The sequence below is a fragment of the Manacus vitellinus genome, unplaced genomic scaffold (genome assembly GCF_001715985.3).
Source record: "Manacus vitellinus isolate BGI_N305 unplaced genomic scaffold, ASM171598v3 scaffold_23_pilon, whole genome shotgun sequence".
NCBI lineage: Eukaryota > Metazoa > Chordata > Aves > Passeriformes > Pipridae > Manacus > Manacus vitellinus.
The window spans coordinates 5,851,476-5,868,756 of record NW_021939718.1 but is presented as its reverse complement, the minus strand read 5'-3'; the positions used below and the strand labels follow the sequence as shown (position 1 = coordinate 5,868,756).

At 40.3% G+C, this 17,281-nt stretch overlaps 1 protein-coding gene, 2 long non-coding RNA genes and 1 other non-coding gene across 10 annotated transcripts in view; 2 read left to right on the top strand and 2 right to left on the bottom strand.

Annotated features, from left to right (window-relative positions):
- Positions 1–5,275, top strand: part of EPB41L4A (erythrocyte membrane protein band 4.1 like 4A) — a 130,642-nt gene extending 125,367 nt beyond the window's left edge. For 5 of the 6 annotated variants that reach the window (XM_018072884.2, XM_018072883.2, XM_018072889.2 and 2 more), the window contains one exon: positions 1,220–5,275. In XM_018072884.2, the coding sequence (XP_017928373.1) occupies positions 1,220–1,348 (129 nt within the window). In that variant the 3' untranslated portion in view covers positions 1,349–5,275. Of the gene's footprint in view, positions 1–284; positions 332–1,219 lie in introns of those variants that run through there. The other variant, XM_018072886.1, reaches the window with a different exon arrangement.
- Positions 5,276–6,152: 877 nt separating this feature from the next.
- Positions 6,153–10,856, bottom strand: LOC108639720. 2 transcript variants are annotated; one of them, XR_001920688.1, is made up of 4 exons: positions 10,675–10,856; positions 8,466–8,539; positions 7,846–7,984; positions 6,153–6,731 (listed from the first exon to the last, which is right to left on the bottom strand). It is a non-coding gene; the product is annotated as an uncharacterized LOC108639720 (long non-coding RNA). The 2 variants fall into 2 exon arrangements; XR_001920687.1 differs by lacking the exon at positions 6,153–6,731 and having other exon boundaries at positions 7,581–7,984.
- On the bottom strand, positions 9,966–10,098 carry LOC112841097. Its single transcript, XR_003212725.1, has one exon. It is a non-coding gene; the product is annotated as a small nucleolar RNA SNORA13 (small nucleolar RNA).
- Positions 10,857–11,046: 190 nt separating the features above from the next.
- Positions 11,047–17,281, top strand: part of LOC108639719 — a 45,781-nt gene continuing 39,546 nt past the window's right edge. Inside the window, exons 1-2 of the long non-coding RNA XR_001920686.1 lie at positions 11,047–11,205; positions 14,658–14,762. This is a non-coding gene — a long non-coding RNA (uncharacterized LOC108639719). The remainder of the gene's footprint in view (positions 11,206–14,657; positions 14,763–17,281) is intronic.

The following is a 17,281-nucleotide window of genomic DNA, read 5'->3' as shown; positions in this document are numbered from 1 at the left end:
TTAATTTCAAAACTTCTTAAACTATGCAAATGGGCTTGTGATGCAGATATAATCACAACCTGCTATCATTTTTTCACCTCTTTTAGAGGTCTTCTTAGAGTTTTGTTGCTTGGGCTTGAAGCATTATTTCTTTTCATTTTTCTTTTCTTTGTTTTTCCCCTCCTCAAATACTGAATATTTTTTTTTTTGGTTATTAGGTTATCTAAAAAGGACAGAATATGTCTTTTCTAGATGCAATCACTATCTTTCATCATATATTATACTCCTCTATCTCTCTTTGATAGTTTTGTTGAGCTTCAAATGTGAGAAGCGAATTCTATTCAAAAGAACTTGCAGGTGGGCACGCAAAAGGAAAACCAAAACATGGAAGGGAGAATTCCAGATACCTAACTTCCCATATCAGTCATCAAGTCTGTTCATCTAGCGTGTGGATATACCAAAACTGCATGCTGATACTGTATGTAGTGTGGAAACTGCACAAAATACAACTAGCAAAACATGTCCTATTTTATCTTGTAAGCAATTAGAATAATTTAAACTTGTACGATTTTAAAACAATAAACAGGTATTTTTCACATTAAGGCTAGTTAACACAATACCTATTCTTTGATAGGAATTAAGTTCAATGATACTTCTAATTCCTGCATATGATGGAAACTGAAAAGATGAGCTGTCCTTGATGTTTCTGTAAGGACTTGCTCCAACAGTGATGGGGAAGTTGGGTTACTTAAGGCTAAGCACATTTACATGCTCTGTAGAACTAGGTAACTTGTTCTGTTCAAAATCCACATTGTCTTATTTCCATTCCTATCCAATGACATGTGGCTTAAATACATGCCTTATGAGGAATTAAGGTTAAAATGTTCAGTGTCCGTAAACAGCTCTCTTTTCCCTCTGCCCCAGGCCCCCTCACAACAGTGACCATTAATTCCTTGTGAGTCTTTGCTTGCAGTGTTTTGCTAAATATCAAATAATTAATTATGGCATTTCCTGAATGGGCAGTATAGCACAGAGGGGCAGCAGCTGGCAGGAGGCAAGAGGGAGAAAATGTTCTGTTTGATCAAATAAATGTAGAGACTTCAATATTCATGGCATATATATATATATATATATGTAAATTGCTGTATCCATAGCCTAAGGCTTTCATAGTGACAGTTGGCAAAATACAGTATTGAAATTCCTCAAAACTTTTTCAACATGTTTAATTTGTTCTTTTCAGAGACTGAACGGATCTAAAGACAGTCTAATAGAAGAAACATCTCAGCCATCCCCTAACAATGTTGATGGAAAGCCCACCACCAAGATCATAAAAACTGTACAGGTGTCACGCTTCAAGGTGGAGACTTGACTGGTGAATTGAAGATGGTGCATGGATTTTAGTGTTTGAAGCTGAGAATTTGTTTATGTGTGCAAGGGAAGGAACTGACATTGACATGGTAGTAATTTCTTCAGGACACCTGGAAGTGCAGCCTGCTTGCTGGGAAGACCAAGCAATGCTTTTATCACTGACTGGATATCACATTCTAGTGATGTGACTGATTGAGGAGAAGCTGCCTGATAGACAGCCAAAAAGAAAAGTCGTAGTAAAACTGAATGATCAGCAGTTACATTTCCAAAAAATGAACAAAAAAAAAAAAAGAAAAAGAAAAAAAAAATTGATGCAACAAAACAGACTTCATGGTCTGCTCTGTAAGTGAATAGCCTTGTTCCAAAAAGTGACTGTTAATTGACATGATCAGGACCAGATTCTTCAAGATAAGTTAAACAGTCGTATTTTTGGTCGATTGTGCAATACAGTGTGATATGGGGAGAATTATCTTCATGATTTCATATGGGGATCAACTTATGTCCTGAGACATAAGGACTGATAGCTCTTACAAGGTTTGTTTTAGCCTAGCACAATAACAGATGTCATATTTTTATTACAAATTTTGAATCAAAAATAACACTCAGTAACACTCTGCAGCAGTGAGTTCCGTAGATGATACAGATTTACTTTCCCTTGGCAGTTTTAAGTGTTCTAAATTTTGAATGTCCTTTTATGTAGAGGGACTATTTAATTGAACATTCCATAGTGTAGAAATACATTTACCAATTTATAGTAAAGCACACTGGAAACAAACTGGAGAATATGTACTGACCCACTGTATCAAGAACTGCTTAGCAAGGCACTTAAGTGCTGGTTAAATGAAACTCGTGGAGTAGTATTTAAGACAGCTAGGAAATAGCCTTTTTAAATTTTAGTTTTTAACTAGATTAGCAAAATCTGCCTTAATCTCCTATCATATAAATAATCTGTCACTTTTCTCTGAGCCATTTCTACTATGTTAAAATGACAAAGGCAATATTTCAGGTATGATAACTACAATTGTTCTTTTCTATTGTCATGGTAGGAATACTAAGTTTCAATGATGCTGCACATTGAGTGGGTTATCTGCCAGTATGTATCTGAAGTGATGCCTGGCTCTTCTCTTGTCCTATCACTCTGTACAAATATCTGAAAGTCATTCCTCTGCCTCCCATTTGTCCACAGTCAGCACATATATGAGCCTTCTGGTGCTGCAAACTTCTAAGCAGCTTAGCAAAGTCTTTGTTTTTTTGTAATTTTTGCTAAGTGTAATCCTCAAACGAAATACTGAATTTGTCAAACAGCATTGTAAATGGCTTTAGTAGCTCGTACCTTTCTACATCTATCCTCCTTACACTCAACTCCCATGACCTATAGTGATTACAGTGATCCTGTGTTTTGTAGCCTGAGCAACACTGTACCAGGGAACTGCAGCCCTGTCAGGAAAGCAATACTGTTTGAGAACTGGAGTAAGCATAAGGGATTACCAATACACATTTGAACTAGCAAAACTAGTAAGTGAAACCTTGTATGATGTGTTTTATTTTCCACTTCATTTTTTGATCCTTTTTTGTTTCATGGTCTGAGGTGGCCAGGTGGATGTTACTAGCCATGGCAGCAGCCATACAGTTCATGTATTCCTATCACAGTATAGATTGGTCCCCAGGTTGGGAAATGCTGCAGTCTGCCAGGGAAGACGGATTTTCTCAATAAATACTATTCTTTGATCACTTACTTTGGACAGTTCTGCTTCTTCAGCCTCAGTGAACAAATCTAAGGGAAGGAAAGAGTGAAAAGTCCTCTGTGGTAAAAATTCTGTTATCATGGAGGTTCTTCAGAATTTTCTGAATTTACTACAGATTTAATCCTAGAACATCATTGGCCTTGCCTAAAGTATTCGCTCATTTTTTTTTAAGTCTGTAAAATGGTTTTATTGTCATTGCTCCAACTTAAAGTAATCCTTTAGGATCTATTTATGATCTTGTGTAGTATTCTCACAAGCAACAGTTAAAAAAAGCACAAACAAAACAAAAAGAAAAAACCCGACCCCAACCCCCCCAAAAAACCACCAAAAAAACCCCCACAAGCCCATCGCTTAATCAAGAGCATCGCAGTCTTTCGGAAGACCACTGAAATATGGCAAACCACATATGAACTGGTTACAATGTCTGCAATGAAAGTCACTCCTTGTTTCTTCCAGAAGGTGTACCAAGCTGCAGCATTATACGCTTGCTTGTAGTTTGCTGCTTTCTAAATCATTGTCATTAGTTTGCAATCCCTACTCAGGCACAGGCAAGTAGCACATACGTATTTCAGCAGATATGTGTTGTTACTATTTGAGAATTATCTGTACATAGTGTCCATATCTTGTCAATCTTCAAATATTGATGAAGAAAAAAATTACTTTTGAGGTTTATATCCAATCTCATGTTTTCCTGTTATGTTGTCATCTGCCTGTGGGCTTTTGTGTGTTATTGCTGGATACCATCAGCCAAATGTGTGGCATTTTACTTACTCCACTACGTCATAAAATAGGCTTCTGTCTAATGTAATAGTGAAAAGTTTCAATTCTCAAGTCATCAGAGAATTGTTTTGTAATCAAGCCAACTTTTTTGCATTTAAATGAGAAATTTACAGAGAAAGCCATCTTCTCTTCAATGAGACTATGTAGGAAGCAGGTTTTAGCAAGTCTAATGTCAGTCTAGGACACTACAATACAGTTTTGTATCCACAAAGGAAAGATTAAGCATATAATGCCTGTATTACACATTGTGCCAAAACAAGGCAAAACTTGGGACATCACTGTCAGCTAATAGAACAGAAAAGGGAATTTCTTCCATATGTGTGAGGCTCCTTTCCCTTCAAGCTTCTTCTCCTGTCATTTGAGGAAAGGCACCCTTTTTATGATTTTTTTATTGTTGTGAGACACCTACAAGTGATCAATCACTGAAAGCACTTATTGTGTCACAGCTGTGCTTTGTTGATCTAAACCAGCACTACTCCAGCGACTGACCTCTTACAGCTCTGAGCTACACCTTGCCCTTTCCACTGTTGCTACCCTTCCCCAGCACTCTTGGGCCTTTCACTGCCTAGAGGCATGGATTTTCAGATCTGCAGTTTGGATGTCAGTCCAAAATGCTTGTACCTCCTGATGGGTCAGGTAAAAAGTCAGGCAAAAGACACGAGCCGCATAACTGTGTCAGGCAAAATGTACCCTGGGGTTGATGCTACACAGACCTCTACTCATTTGGACAAAAAGGACTGATATTTGAGATATTCTCATCCTAATTCTGCTGAATTGATCTCAGGCTGACAAATATAACTTTGTGCCTCTGCATTTATCTCTTCTGAGACGTCTATAAGTGCTAAGCACTGGTAAGTTACAGAACTCTCTCAGTAATTAGCAACAACTACAACATAGATAAACCTTTTGTGAAACGTGTTTTATACAATAAGAGGGTTTGCAACCACAACACAAAAACATTTTTGTATATCTCATATTGGTTCCTTTGCTTAGTTAGCTGGTTTCTTTCATTAGGCACTACCCTTGACCTGCTGTTTTCTACACTGCACCTATTTACCAGCATCACTTGCAACTTGTATTCTAAACAAGTTCATTATATTGAAGATGTTGGTTGGAAAAAAAAGTCAATACCATTTAAGTTGCCAAATCCATTACCTTTATACAGGTGAATAATGAACCGAATAAATAGTGTGTTTTCTTTTGGGAAGGTCTGTTTAATTCAAAACTCCCTAGAAAGATGTTTGAAAACAACATGCATAAACATATCAATGTGATGCATATGTTCTATGTACATTAAGTATTCATGAAACAACTGTGTGCTTTATTTTAAATTGAGGTTGATAGATGACTGTGTCAATACTCGTGTCCAGGTTATTTAAAAGTCAAGTAAAACTTGAATTTTTAGGGCATACCATGTTTGCCTGTGTGTGTTATTTACGTTACGCAAAGGTGCAAAGCCTTCAGAAACACAGATTCATTTGACACCACCATCTGGTAAAAACAGGTGTAGTACCGATTAAAATCCACTTGAGGATACAGTTACTCCTAAGTATTTGTCCTCATAGCAGGAATTTGTCAGCCCAAGTTTTATATTTCCAGTGTATATCCACACTACTGTTTCCTTACCTAAAAATCACCAGAAAAGCAACAGCAGACTAAGCTGTCAAACCAAACACACAGACACTCTCTCCTTAATGTGCCTGTTTTCTCCCTCTGTTTGTCTCCTGAGTAAGAGTTGTGGTGGGTTGGCCTTGGCTGGACACCAGGTGCCCATGAAGCTGCTCTATCACTTCCCTTCCTTAGCAGGATGGGGGAGGGGAGAGAAAATCAGATGTAAAAAAACCTTGTGGGTCAAGATAAAGGCAGTTTAATAAAACAAAAGCAAAAGGCACATGGAGATGGGGAAAAAAAACCCCAACCAAACAAAAGAACAACAAACAAACCCAAAAGGTTTGCTTTCTACTTCCCATCAGCACGACATCCATCCACTTTCTGGGACTTCCAGTACACATAGTAGATGGCTCCAGAATAGGAACATCATAAGAATTAATGCCCCTTCCCCCCCTTCCTTATCCTTTCTCTTTAGCTTTTATTGCTGAGCAGACTCCTATGGTTTGGAATATCCGTTTGGTCAGCTGTTCCAAACAAGATCTTGCCCCCTCCCAAGATTTTGCCCACCCCCAACCTACTGAGGGGAGAATGCTGAAGAGACAGCCTTGATGCAGTAGCCAAAACACTGGTTATCAACACCATTCTAGCTACCAAGACAAAGCCAAGCACTATGAGGGCTGCTGCAGGGAAAATTAACTCCCTCTCTACCAGACCCAATACAAGAGTGAAGAAAACCACTGCCCTCCCAGCTGGTCACTATGTAAACGATATACTTCACTTGCTGCAATGTTAAAATCTCAAAACCAGCTACAACTGTGCATGTATTTTCTCAGTGAGGCTGCCAGAATGTACTTCACATTCTTCATAAACTACTACCATTAAATTTACTACAAATGAGCCCCTTTGCTGGGCAGAAGGGGCAATGGATTTATGTTCAAGAATGCCCCCACAGATAGACTGTTTCCATTTAACAGTGCAAGTCTTAATCTTAGGTGCAGGGAGTTAAAACATGAAGAGTAATTTGGAACAAGGCAGTTTTCTTTCTGTACACACCTCTCAAAAGTTCTGATTTGCAGCTTCTGGTATGGAGAGCCCTCTTCCAGAGAGGGCCGGAGGCATGTAACAGGAAGGAGGGTTGGTACAACGCCTAGCTCACAGATCTTTGTTCTCTTGCTCTCTTAAAACCACCTCAGAATCTACTCTCCCTTTTGCTGTTTAGTACTACTATCTCCAACAATTGGTCAGACACTGTATTCAGGTAAAACAGAGGAAGGGGGAAAAGAAAAATAAATAAGTAGTCTGACATTTTATTCAAGGGGACAATCCAGTTAGCCACTCATACAAAATAAAAGGCAGTCCTAATGCTTAACACCATATTTCATGTTTACCAACATTACTATTTTAGTAATCTGTGACCCTTACACCCACCTATTCCTCCCTCTACCTCACTTTTTTTCACTTTCCACCCCACAATGAAACCTGTATTACACACTGAAGCTTAAGGTTCTACATTTTTTCCTGTTGGAAGGTAATTAACATTTTAGATATCCATCATCAAAACCTGGCATTAGCTGTTGCTCTCTAGAGTTGTGTTTTTTGTTGTGTTTTTTGTTCTTTTGTATAAAATCTTAGAAGCTACTCCTGTCAGTCTTATACTTCTAAGAACAAAGACTCATGAGCAAAACTCCTGAACAGATGGTATCCTCAGGGAATGTAATCCCTAACAGAAACCCTAAACTTTCAAGTGCATCCAGTAATTACATGTTGGATCATAAAAATTAATTACTGTTGTCTAAACCTCCTTCCCTCTTGACAAACCAAAAATGAACTTAGACTTAGACTTAGTATTAATAATGTGCTACATTCAATAATGAAAAATCAGACATTGGAAGATATACAATTTCAGCATTTGCTCTTTTTTATGTCAAGTCTTCCTAAAAAAACTCAAGCAGCATTTCCAGTTGTTGTCTCAAGAGTATTTCACTCTACTTAAGTTTAGTTGAGTACCATATTACAGAGCTGATCAAGGTAGTAATAAGCCAAGATTACAGCTTTCCATGTTGTAGAGATACCTTTACTGCTATTTTTAAACCCAGATTTGCTACATTTGAATTTCTACTTTTGCTCACCACAATACAAATCTCAGCTAACCCTATCTCTGAGTACTATAATGGTTTTACATCCCAACCACTTGGCAGCTCCCAGAGTTTGTTGAGTCCAAAGGGGTACATTAGTATCCCAACAATAATTCAGAGGAAGTCAGGACTGTCAAACAGAAGCAAATGCTATTATAGCTTGGGAAGGGTAGAAATTCTAAGAACAGAAACATAAATCTTCATTTTTTTGTCTACATAAACATTACCAGACACTGCCCCAGTAAGTTAAAAGTGACTTGTGTTACTACATGCAGGCTTAATAGTCCATCTTTTAAACAGTTTTTTGTTTCTTATGGATTAGTGCTGCACAGCCAGTTGATCTCAGGCTGGTTCTAACAATTCTTCCTGGGAAAAAAAAGTAAACACATTGTGAGACTGGACATATGGTAGCACATAACTGTTTTCAGTAACATCCTCTAAATCTGTGAGACTGATACAAAATTACAAGGATCAGCCTGCCCCTCATCTCTTTGGGAAAAAAGTGAAAAGCTGGAGTGTACAAATCTAATTTCTAAAAAGCCTACAAGCAATAGGAGCTCTTTGCCCACCTAATCAAGATTTCAGATACTATTTACAAGCTGGTGGAAGTAATAACACTTTCTGGATGATGGGGTTTAACAGAATGTTTTGTACTAACTCATGCATACAATATGACTGTGACATAGTATACGGCAGTTTGACAGAACACCAATAATAGAAAGACAAGATTTAGTAATTTTATGTTGAAAAACAAGCAGCAGCCCTGATATTATATACATTGCTAATAATGGATTACACATACATTTCTCCTCCCAGTGTCCAACAGGTTCATACAAAGAGTGCCCACCTTACTCCTCAGCCTTGCAAAAAATTCAGTGTCTGTAGTGCCAAAGGTCTGGATAGACTTCACAGGTTCATTTTCTATAAGCAGCAGTGGTAAAACATTAGGTGTGTCTGTGTTTTTTACGTTGCTCAAGTAGATTTGCACATTTCATTGCATGAAACTTCCCAATGCCAGTATTTTCAAGAGCATTGAAGGAGTTTCATTACTGTACTGAAGATTTCTGCTACATTTTTTCCTGGAAAAAAAACCTAAAAAAACTCAGTGATGTAGTACTGGATCATTCTTACATCACATTTCCAGTACGCATCAAGAAGTTCCTGGCTTCAAAGACTTGGATTACTGGCCCTGTCCTTGCATATGGAGGTTACACAAACCACAGTTTCAGCAATGAAGCAATGTTTGATAATGCATGCAATTTTTATTAATGCCTTGTTTATACTACTGAATTTGGTTTTGGCTTTTTCAAGATTTTACAGTGAAAAAACATCTTGTGTGTAAGATTCTAAGCTTTCATGTTTTGCCATGTCTTTTGATGTTTTCAGTCCCTGTATTCTGAACTGCTCCACTGTATTACCCCCCCTAAAACAAACATGAAAAGGCATAGGCTTCTCTTGAACACACTGGCAGCGACATACTGGTCTAATAGGCCACTCACACCAAATTTTTCGACTTTATGGTTTCCACTTTGCTTTTGCTAATGAGAATGTAACCATGAGGCTATCTCACTCTCACTGTTTCAGTTCTAATTTCTGCTCTAAAGTCATGCTGACAAACTTCTTTTTCAACAGAAAGTATGCTTTATTGTAGGAGTAGCCTGAAGGACAGAGCTGCACAAGAGATTATTGTTACCCTAAGGGGCAAGTTGCAGGACAGCTCAGGGCAATCAGTACTTTGTGGCTTTTTCCTACACGCTCTTCTCATGCTCAGAGGCTTTCACCACACAGGGCTGTCTCCAGGAGCTCCTAAACTCCCAGCAAAACACACTAGAACTCTGTAACAAGCATTCACAGCATTAAACATCCTGGTGTGAATCTGGCAGCCTTAACATATACTTTACACTTCCAAAAATGCATCAGGGAAAGCCCAGAAAAAGAGTAGACTATATATTATTCAATACCAAACAGTCCTATAGCTGGATTAAATCTCTTAATATATTGTTCTTACACCAGACATTAATAACAAACCCTAACATCCACAAAAGCAAACCACATTTTTTCACCATTGAAGTAGATTTTCAAATTTTCTGTAGCTGAGTATTCTCAAGCTGTAGATATCTTTTTACAACAGGAAAACTAGAGGCCACACAGTACTATTTATTTGCAGATGTATGAAGTCATGATAGACAGGTCTGCTAAACAATGCTAAAAGTGGCCATTATAATTTTATTTTTTTCTCTTTTAATAACAGTGAGATATTTCATTTTAAAAGACTGAAGTATAAAATCTACTATCTAGCTGCTCAACCATATAATTTCAACAAGTTGGTTTTTATTTTTGGGGGTTTTTTTGTCCTTGCAAAAACAGGGAGGAGAAAGGCAAATAATCAGCTCCTTAAAACAGTTTGAGCAGGAACTCCTGTTTGCCTTTTTTGACACCTCACTCACTCCGGGCAGGAATGAATGGGCAACACAAAGGCCAAAATTCAAGTATTAGAACTGATCACCCCTGCAAAATCAAGCTCACGGCACTTAAAAAAGAGCAATTCATTAATTGCCAAATACTTAACATTTCACAATTAAATTATTGTGAATAAATGAATATGTGATTGTGAATAAATGAATAAATATTTTATACAGAACACATATTTATTAAGAAAAACCAAGCACACCGTGCTCTAGGGACATCTTTCGGTCATGCTGGTACTTGCTGAGGCCATCGACAGACTTCCACTGGTTCTATCTGGGAAAAAAACCCCACACTTTGCTTGGAAGAGCGACAAAGATACATGAACAATACAAGGAGCCCAGAAAGACAACTTGAAAGAATTGCCTGGTTTCCAAAAGACAGCAGGCTCTGCATGTTCCCATCACCACAGTCGAAGATTACAAGTTGATTAGAAGTTGATCACAACTGCTCCTCCGCACAGTCCTGCTGTGGGACTGATCAGTGCCCCACTGCTCCCGCCTTGCCCCAGAGGGCTGAACCACTACTCTCGAAAGGGGGGGAGGACGGCATGCACTGCCTCCTCCTCCTGCAGCACAGAGATGACATACTGGGTCTGCTGCACACGCGAGGCTACACCTGTGGCCGTCCAAGCAGATGGACTCCTGAGCAAGTGAATCCGCCTGGTGAAAGGCACCAAGATGTGAGGCAACACCGGCCGGGGCCACCCACCGGAACATGTTGGAGACACCCTGAGGAGGGAGATGGGGAGCTCCACAACACTGCCCGGTGTGCATGTGTGGTGTGTGCCCAGTGCAGTGTGAGGGGGTGGCGCAGGGGCTGGGGTGGAGGGAGTTCATGGTGTAGGAAATAAATAAGGTGGTTTTATTACAAGCAGAGGTTTCCACGGGTACCTCCTGTTGAGATGCCTAGAAGCCATTTTGTTTGAAGAGGTGAGGAGCCATTTTGTGGTCAAGGACTAGTGAGCTGCTTACAGTTACTGTTGCTTTCAGTTCCACTTACACTTACTTACTGTTGCTTACAGTTACTGTGTGAAGGTGGGTGAGAAAGTATGTAAGGCAGTAAGACCAGTCTGGGCTCACTGCCAGGGGACCATGCGGCCGGGACAGGGAAACAACCTGGTAGGTTGGTGGAAACAACCTTGTAGGTTCGTTAAAACAACCAATGGACTGCAAGAGGACGATTTTATTGCCTTTTAAGGAAGAAAAGAAGTGGGACTTGGCATGGGAGGAGTGAGGCAGTGGTTATATAAATCAAGGGATCTTAAAAGGGCTCACCTCTCCCATTCAGGGTGTGCTTAGACCTGGCCACAAGTCTGGTGCACCCAGTGAGCTGATAATAAAGTTCTTTGTTTCACTTCATTTGGTCATCTCTGAAATTTTAATTAGAGATATTTCTCACAGTTTGGGAGCTTGTCCGGGATTCAGTGTCCACCAGTCTGGTTGGGGGATCAGTGAACCTGGAAGGCGTGGCCCACCGATTTCAGCAGTCCAGAGGCCTGAGCCCTCTCCTGGGACGGCAGCGACTGAGGACCCTAGGATGGATGGCATGAAACAAAGAAGGGGGGGGAAAGGAAACAGGATCCGGTATAAAAATAAATCCCCAGCAACCGTTAAACCTCATGCATGGCACCCAGTAAGAAAAGAGAAGAGCTATCCTCGAAGTATTACCGGACGGTTGTGTCAGAGGAGTGTGTGTGTGTGTGGTTGAGACATACCAAAAGGTGTGAAGTGAGAGCAGGGTCCTTCTAACCGTGGTTCCATATCCCTGCAAGGGGACTGGCTGGGGAAAGGACGAAATGGTTGTTGTGGAGCAAGACTGAGGTAGACCTCGGGGTAAAGGACCATGGGTGGTTCCAGCTTAAGAAAGAAGGTTTTTGAGTGGTTCCGGCTTAGAGATAAGGCTTTTGAGTGGTTCCAGCTTAGGGAAAAGGCTTTTGGGTGACTCCAGTAGAAGAGGAGGCTAGGGAGTGTACGGAGAGTGTGTGTGCCAAGGGAGGACCATATCCCAGAGCTCATGTGTTCATTCCTCAGGATGGGGGCCGGGAAAAGTAAAAGGTCCCTGGGAAAGAAAGGGTCAGGAAAGACCCTAGGCATTCCTCAAGACAGCCCATTGGGTATGATGCTGGATATGTCGGATGAGCTGGGAGAGACTCAGGATAAGGATAAGGCAGTTATGATCCAATACTGTAGGTATGAGTGGACTAAAGGTGCTATAAGATCAGACAATGTTTACTGGCCCCAGTTTGATTCATTTGAAGATTGGATTTGTCAAGCATTGAATGTTTACGTGAATAGAAAGAGACTGTAGAGGAAAGTGAATATGCTGCTTGCTGGGTAGGGTATATCGGGCTGTTCCTGGTCCATACAGTTAGTAGTGATCAAAGTAGTGACCAAAGTGACCAGAAAAAGAAGGGTCCTGAGTGGGATCCTTTAGAAAATCCTTCAGGTAATATGATCCCAAATCCTCCCCCATATAATCCCAGGGAGAATGAGGTGCAAAACTTGGACTCAGCACCTTCTCCAGGTCCTTCCCAGACACAGGAAGAGAGAGGGTTTGGAGACACCCGGGGAACTGTATCCCCTTAGAGAAGTCCCAATGCAGGGGGCACAAGGGGGTACAGGCTATGTGAATGTCCCTCTGAAGTACGGGAATTTGGGAAGGGCATAAAGAAACTACTAGAAGATCCATTAGGTCTGGCAGAGCAATTTGACCAGTTTTTAGGACCTAATATGTACATATTGGATGAAATGCAACCTGTAATAGGGATATTATTTTCTGTGGAGGAGAGGGAAATGATCAGGGCAACAGGAATCCACATTTGGGACAGGGAACATCCCCAAGGGGTGCACGATCAAACTGGAGAGCAGAAGATGCTTGTGGCTCATCCAAATTGGAATCAGAACACAGAGGAAGGAAGACAAAATATAACAGATTATCAGAATTGTATTGTGAAGGGAATTTGGGAAGCAGCACCCTGGGTGCAGAATCACCAACTGAATTGTTGGAGGGACTGAAAAAAGACATATAGCAATATTCTGGAGTTTGGTTAGATACTCCAGTAGGGCAACAGTTGTTGAAGGCTAACTTTGTGACTCATTCATGGATAGATATTAGGAAAAAGTTAGAGAAATTAGAGGATTGGAGTGAAAAAGATCTGAATGAATTGTTAAAGGAAGCGCAGAAAGTATATGTTTGGAGAGATGAAGAGAGACAGAGACAAAAGACCCTGCTGATGGTAGCCACAGTTAAAGAGGTGAATAAACAGGGGGATAGACAGGTTACAGGGCAGGGATGTGCAGGGACGTCACAAAAGAGGTATGGTAATCATGAAGGCGGCGAGGGACAAGAAGTTCAAACTTTCAGAGGACCTCCTTGGGTGCTGCAGAAGTTAGGAACGAATTTTGCTTGCCTGCCTGTACAAGAGGGGAAGGAAGACTGCTTTTATTGTGGGCAGAGAGGATATTTCAAGAGAGAATGCCCGAGACAACAGAAGGACATTCGGAGTACTTGGACTAGGGGTCCTTTAGGGGTGTCAGGGGCTCTATCTCTTGGATCTAGAAACAGAAAGGGAACCCTTGATAAATTTGAAATTAGGACCCCAGGAGGAAGACACCACCTTTCTGGTGGATTTGGGAGCTCAACTGACTTGTGTAATTCAGCCCCCCTTAGGAGTAGAAGTATCTGATCAGAAAGTTATTGCAATGGGAACTAAGGAGAAATTTGAAGTTTTTGTGGCACCCTCTGTATTGATACGAGGGAATGGGAAGACATTGAAAAGGGATTTATTAACAGTGCCCCAGGCTGGGACAAACTCATTGGGAAGAGACTTAATGGGGCTATTGGGGATAGGACTAATACTTCAGGGAAAAGAACTTAAACTTTTTCTATTAAGTGAGGGTTTAGAAATGAATCCACAGGTATGGGCCGAAGATGGGAATAGGGAGAGACTAAAAATAGAACCTTTTTTGGTAAGACTATATATGGAAGCTCCTGTTCGGATTAGACAGTACCCCATCTCCCTAGAAGGAAGAAAAGGATTATCCCAGATTATAAGGAAATTGATTCAGGATGGGCTGTTAGAAATTTGCGTGTCCCCATGTAACACTTCCAATCCTACCAACAAAGAAAAGTGATGGGACGCATCGATTAGTCCAAGACCTTCATGAGATCAATAAGATAGTTCGGAATAGCTATTGTACTCATGCAACAGTAGTATTGATTCACAATGCTTTGTATAAAGAGGTAAGGTACTCACATATGTATTAGTTAGGTGGGTTCATGTAAATTTTACTGTATATAAAAGCTGTAATACATGTCCAAGTCATGAGGATGATTTATTGCAGCCTAGGTAGTTAGAGGAAAAAAAGATAAATATGAGAAAAAGTCAAAGGGCAAGCAAATGTCACCACTTAGAGCTTCTGGAGAAGCCTATGTACTTTCAGGAGTTCAGCATTAGTTTGCAGAAACTAGTTTTTGTGTCATTATGCTTAGACATACCTCTAAAACAGACAGGGTATAGTAGTGCTCTGTTTATAGCAAAACTAAATTAATGTTAACATTTATTTTTTAGCAGATTCACCTTTAGTAGCTTTGATTTGTCACTTGAAATTCTGTTTTCTACATGAAGAAGATTATCTTGAGCATTACTTCAAGCCAAACTTATGCATGCATAAAGGTCAGTAATGATACTTTACTGTAAGTAAAGTGATACTTACAATATACAAGTAGTTCATCTTGGGGAAGACGCTGATGAGATTGTTGATGACATTCAAGCCAGTAAATCAGTGAAGATCAGTAACTCTGTGTTACTGATACAGTCAGGTGTTGATTTGCAGCTCAGGGACAGGTGCCTGGAGAGAAGTTTAAGCCAAATATAACCAGTCCAGATTTTGATTATGTAAGTGAACAGTATGAAGAAAAAACTTTAAATGTTTGTGGCATTTATTATTCCTGCCTGTGGATACAGGAGAGCTTGAATAGCTACGTGAGAATCATTCTATCTATAAAACACTAACTGATTATATGAAAAATGTAATCATTTCAGGTAGAATCCCCTTGCTCAACCTGCTGCCTACAATGCTTTGGATACATCCCAAGACATGATTGACTTTCTGGGCTGCCAGCGGACGTGGCTGGGTCCATGTTCAATTTTTCATCCACCAGGATGCCCTAGTCCTTCTCCACAAGGCTGCTCTGAATCCATTCGTCCACTGGCCTCTATTGATACTGAAGATTGCCTGTTCCTGGGTGCAGAACCTTGTACTTGGCCTTGTTAAATTTTAGGAGGTTCTCATGGGTCCACCCCTCTAACCTGTCAAGCTTTCTCTGAGCAGAATCCCTTCCCTCAAGCCTTTCAGCTTTGTAGTATCTGCAAACTTGCCAAAACAATCAGATACCATGAGAAAATGGTGATCAAAGTGCTTTTCATATAGTAAATATGGATTAGGGCTATTAGTCACACATCCCACGGTTCTCTCCTTACTGAAAAACTTGTAAGATGGTAAAAATAATCACTGGAACAATTTACAAAGGGAGGGAGATGCTAATGCATTGCTGGATTTATTTTCTTTTTCAATCTGATTCCAATCATGGTTAGAATTTTTCTGAAAGTGGCAACATAATTCAAAAAAGGAATTACTTCCTATGATTACTGCTCTAGATGATCACAGCGAATCTAAATTCCTAATGTCTGAATCTGTGATCACATTATTTATTATAACTGTCCTCATGAAACCAGAACATGATAAATTGAAGGCACAACTAACAACAATTCTTAGTTATTTAGTGAATAAAAATACCCTCCTGAGGTAGAAACAGATACCTTACTGCCACATTCAAATAGCTAGAAGCTTTAGCAGAAGGTGCTCCTGAGTTGTGCTTTGACAGGTCAGGGCACTGCTATCTGTTGTTCAGATTATTTATTGTACATATTGCATGGTGTCCTAGTTAGGACAGCTGAGATCAGTTCATCATGGTGGGTGTAACCCAAAACTGTATTCTATAGCCTTCCATGTCATTTCCCAGAAACTAGACTATTGTTGTCAATAGACTATTCGCACCCCCTGCCCATAGAGCCTGACTCCTCAGGCTATAAACTAGGTGTTAAGAGGCCTGTGAGATAGGAAGATGTTTCTGTCCTCACACCCTTTGTGGAACTCCCCGCCCTGAGGGGAGCACTGAACATTCCTGCCTGAACTGGAGGATATATAATCTTGGAGTTTTGGAACATTTTTCAACCCACTCGTGGGATCCAGAGGACGGCTGCATCTCATCGCTCTCAACCAGACTTAGACCACCACTGGACTGCGATCACCAGTTCTGGCCAGACTGCAGCAGCTCTCCCACCCGCAGGTTCTTCCCCTCTCCCTTTACTTTGGACTCAAACAGGGCCCAAGGAACACCACTTTGTTCATGCCCCAGGGCACCGGGTTATACATTTGGTTTTTGTGGGTTGAGACCAATTGTTTGTTTGTATTATTGTACTTACTGTATTATTTTAATAAATTGTTATTCTGACTTATAATCTCTCTTTTGAGTTGAGTTCATTCCCCCTGCTGGTTAACTTTTAAACCAGCACACATGGTTAGCAGCAGTGAATTTAGCTGTTCTGATACAAAGCCCTGTGGACCCTTAGGGGGAATCTGAATTAGACCATTGACCTGCAGTATGCAGTGGCTGAGTTATTCCAGTCTGTTAACTTAGCCAGAGGGCATGACTTAATCACCCTGCAGTGATTAAGACAGAATATCTTATCTACCTAGTGAAAGACAGGAGACACTCAACCTTTTTGGCTTTGAAGTTATTGATGAGATTTTTTTTTTTATCTAATAATTGAAATTATTTTGCTTCTTATCAGTAGGTGATATTTTTCAAGATGGTTTCAGCCAAATTTGTTGAAGGGCTAGAGAATATTAAGTTCTTGAAGGTTTTCTGAAAAATCATCATCTGGCTAGCCCGAAGTGGAGCATGCAGTTCTTGTCATCTCATCAATTGGAGAAAGCATGGGAGGGAGTGGTGGTAATATCTACACTCACTGATATATGCATACTTCTCCACGATTTTCTTTTAAATCCATAGAACCACCTTGCAAGTGCCACTGCAACATTCCAGCAGCAAGGTACCTGTGTCTCCAGGTGCGTATGGACAGGATTTGTGTTAGCACTGAAAGAGCCTATTTTGGATGGTGTTGGCTTT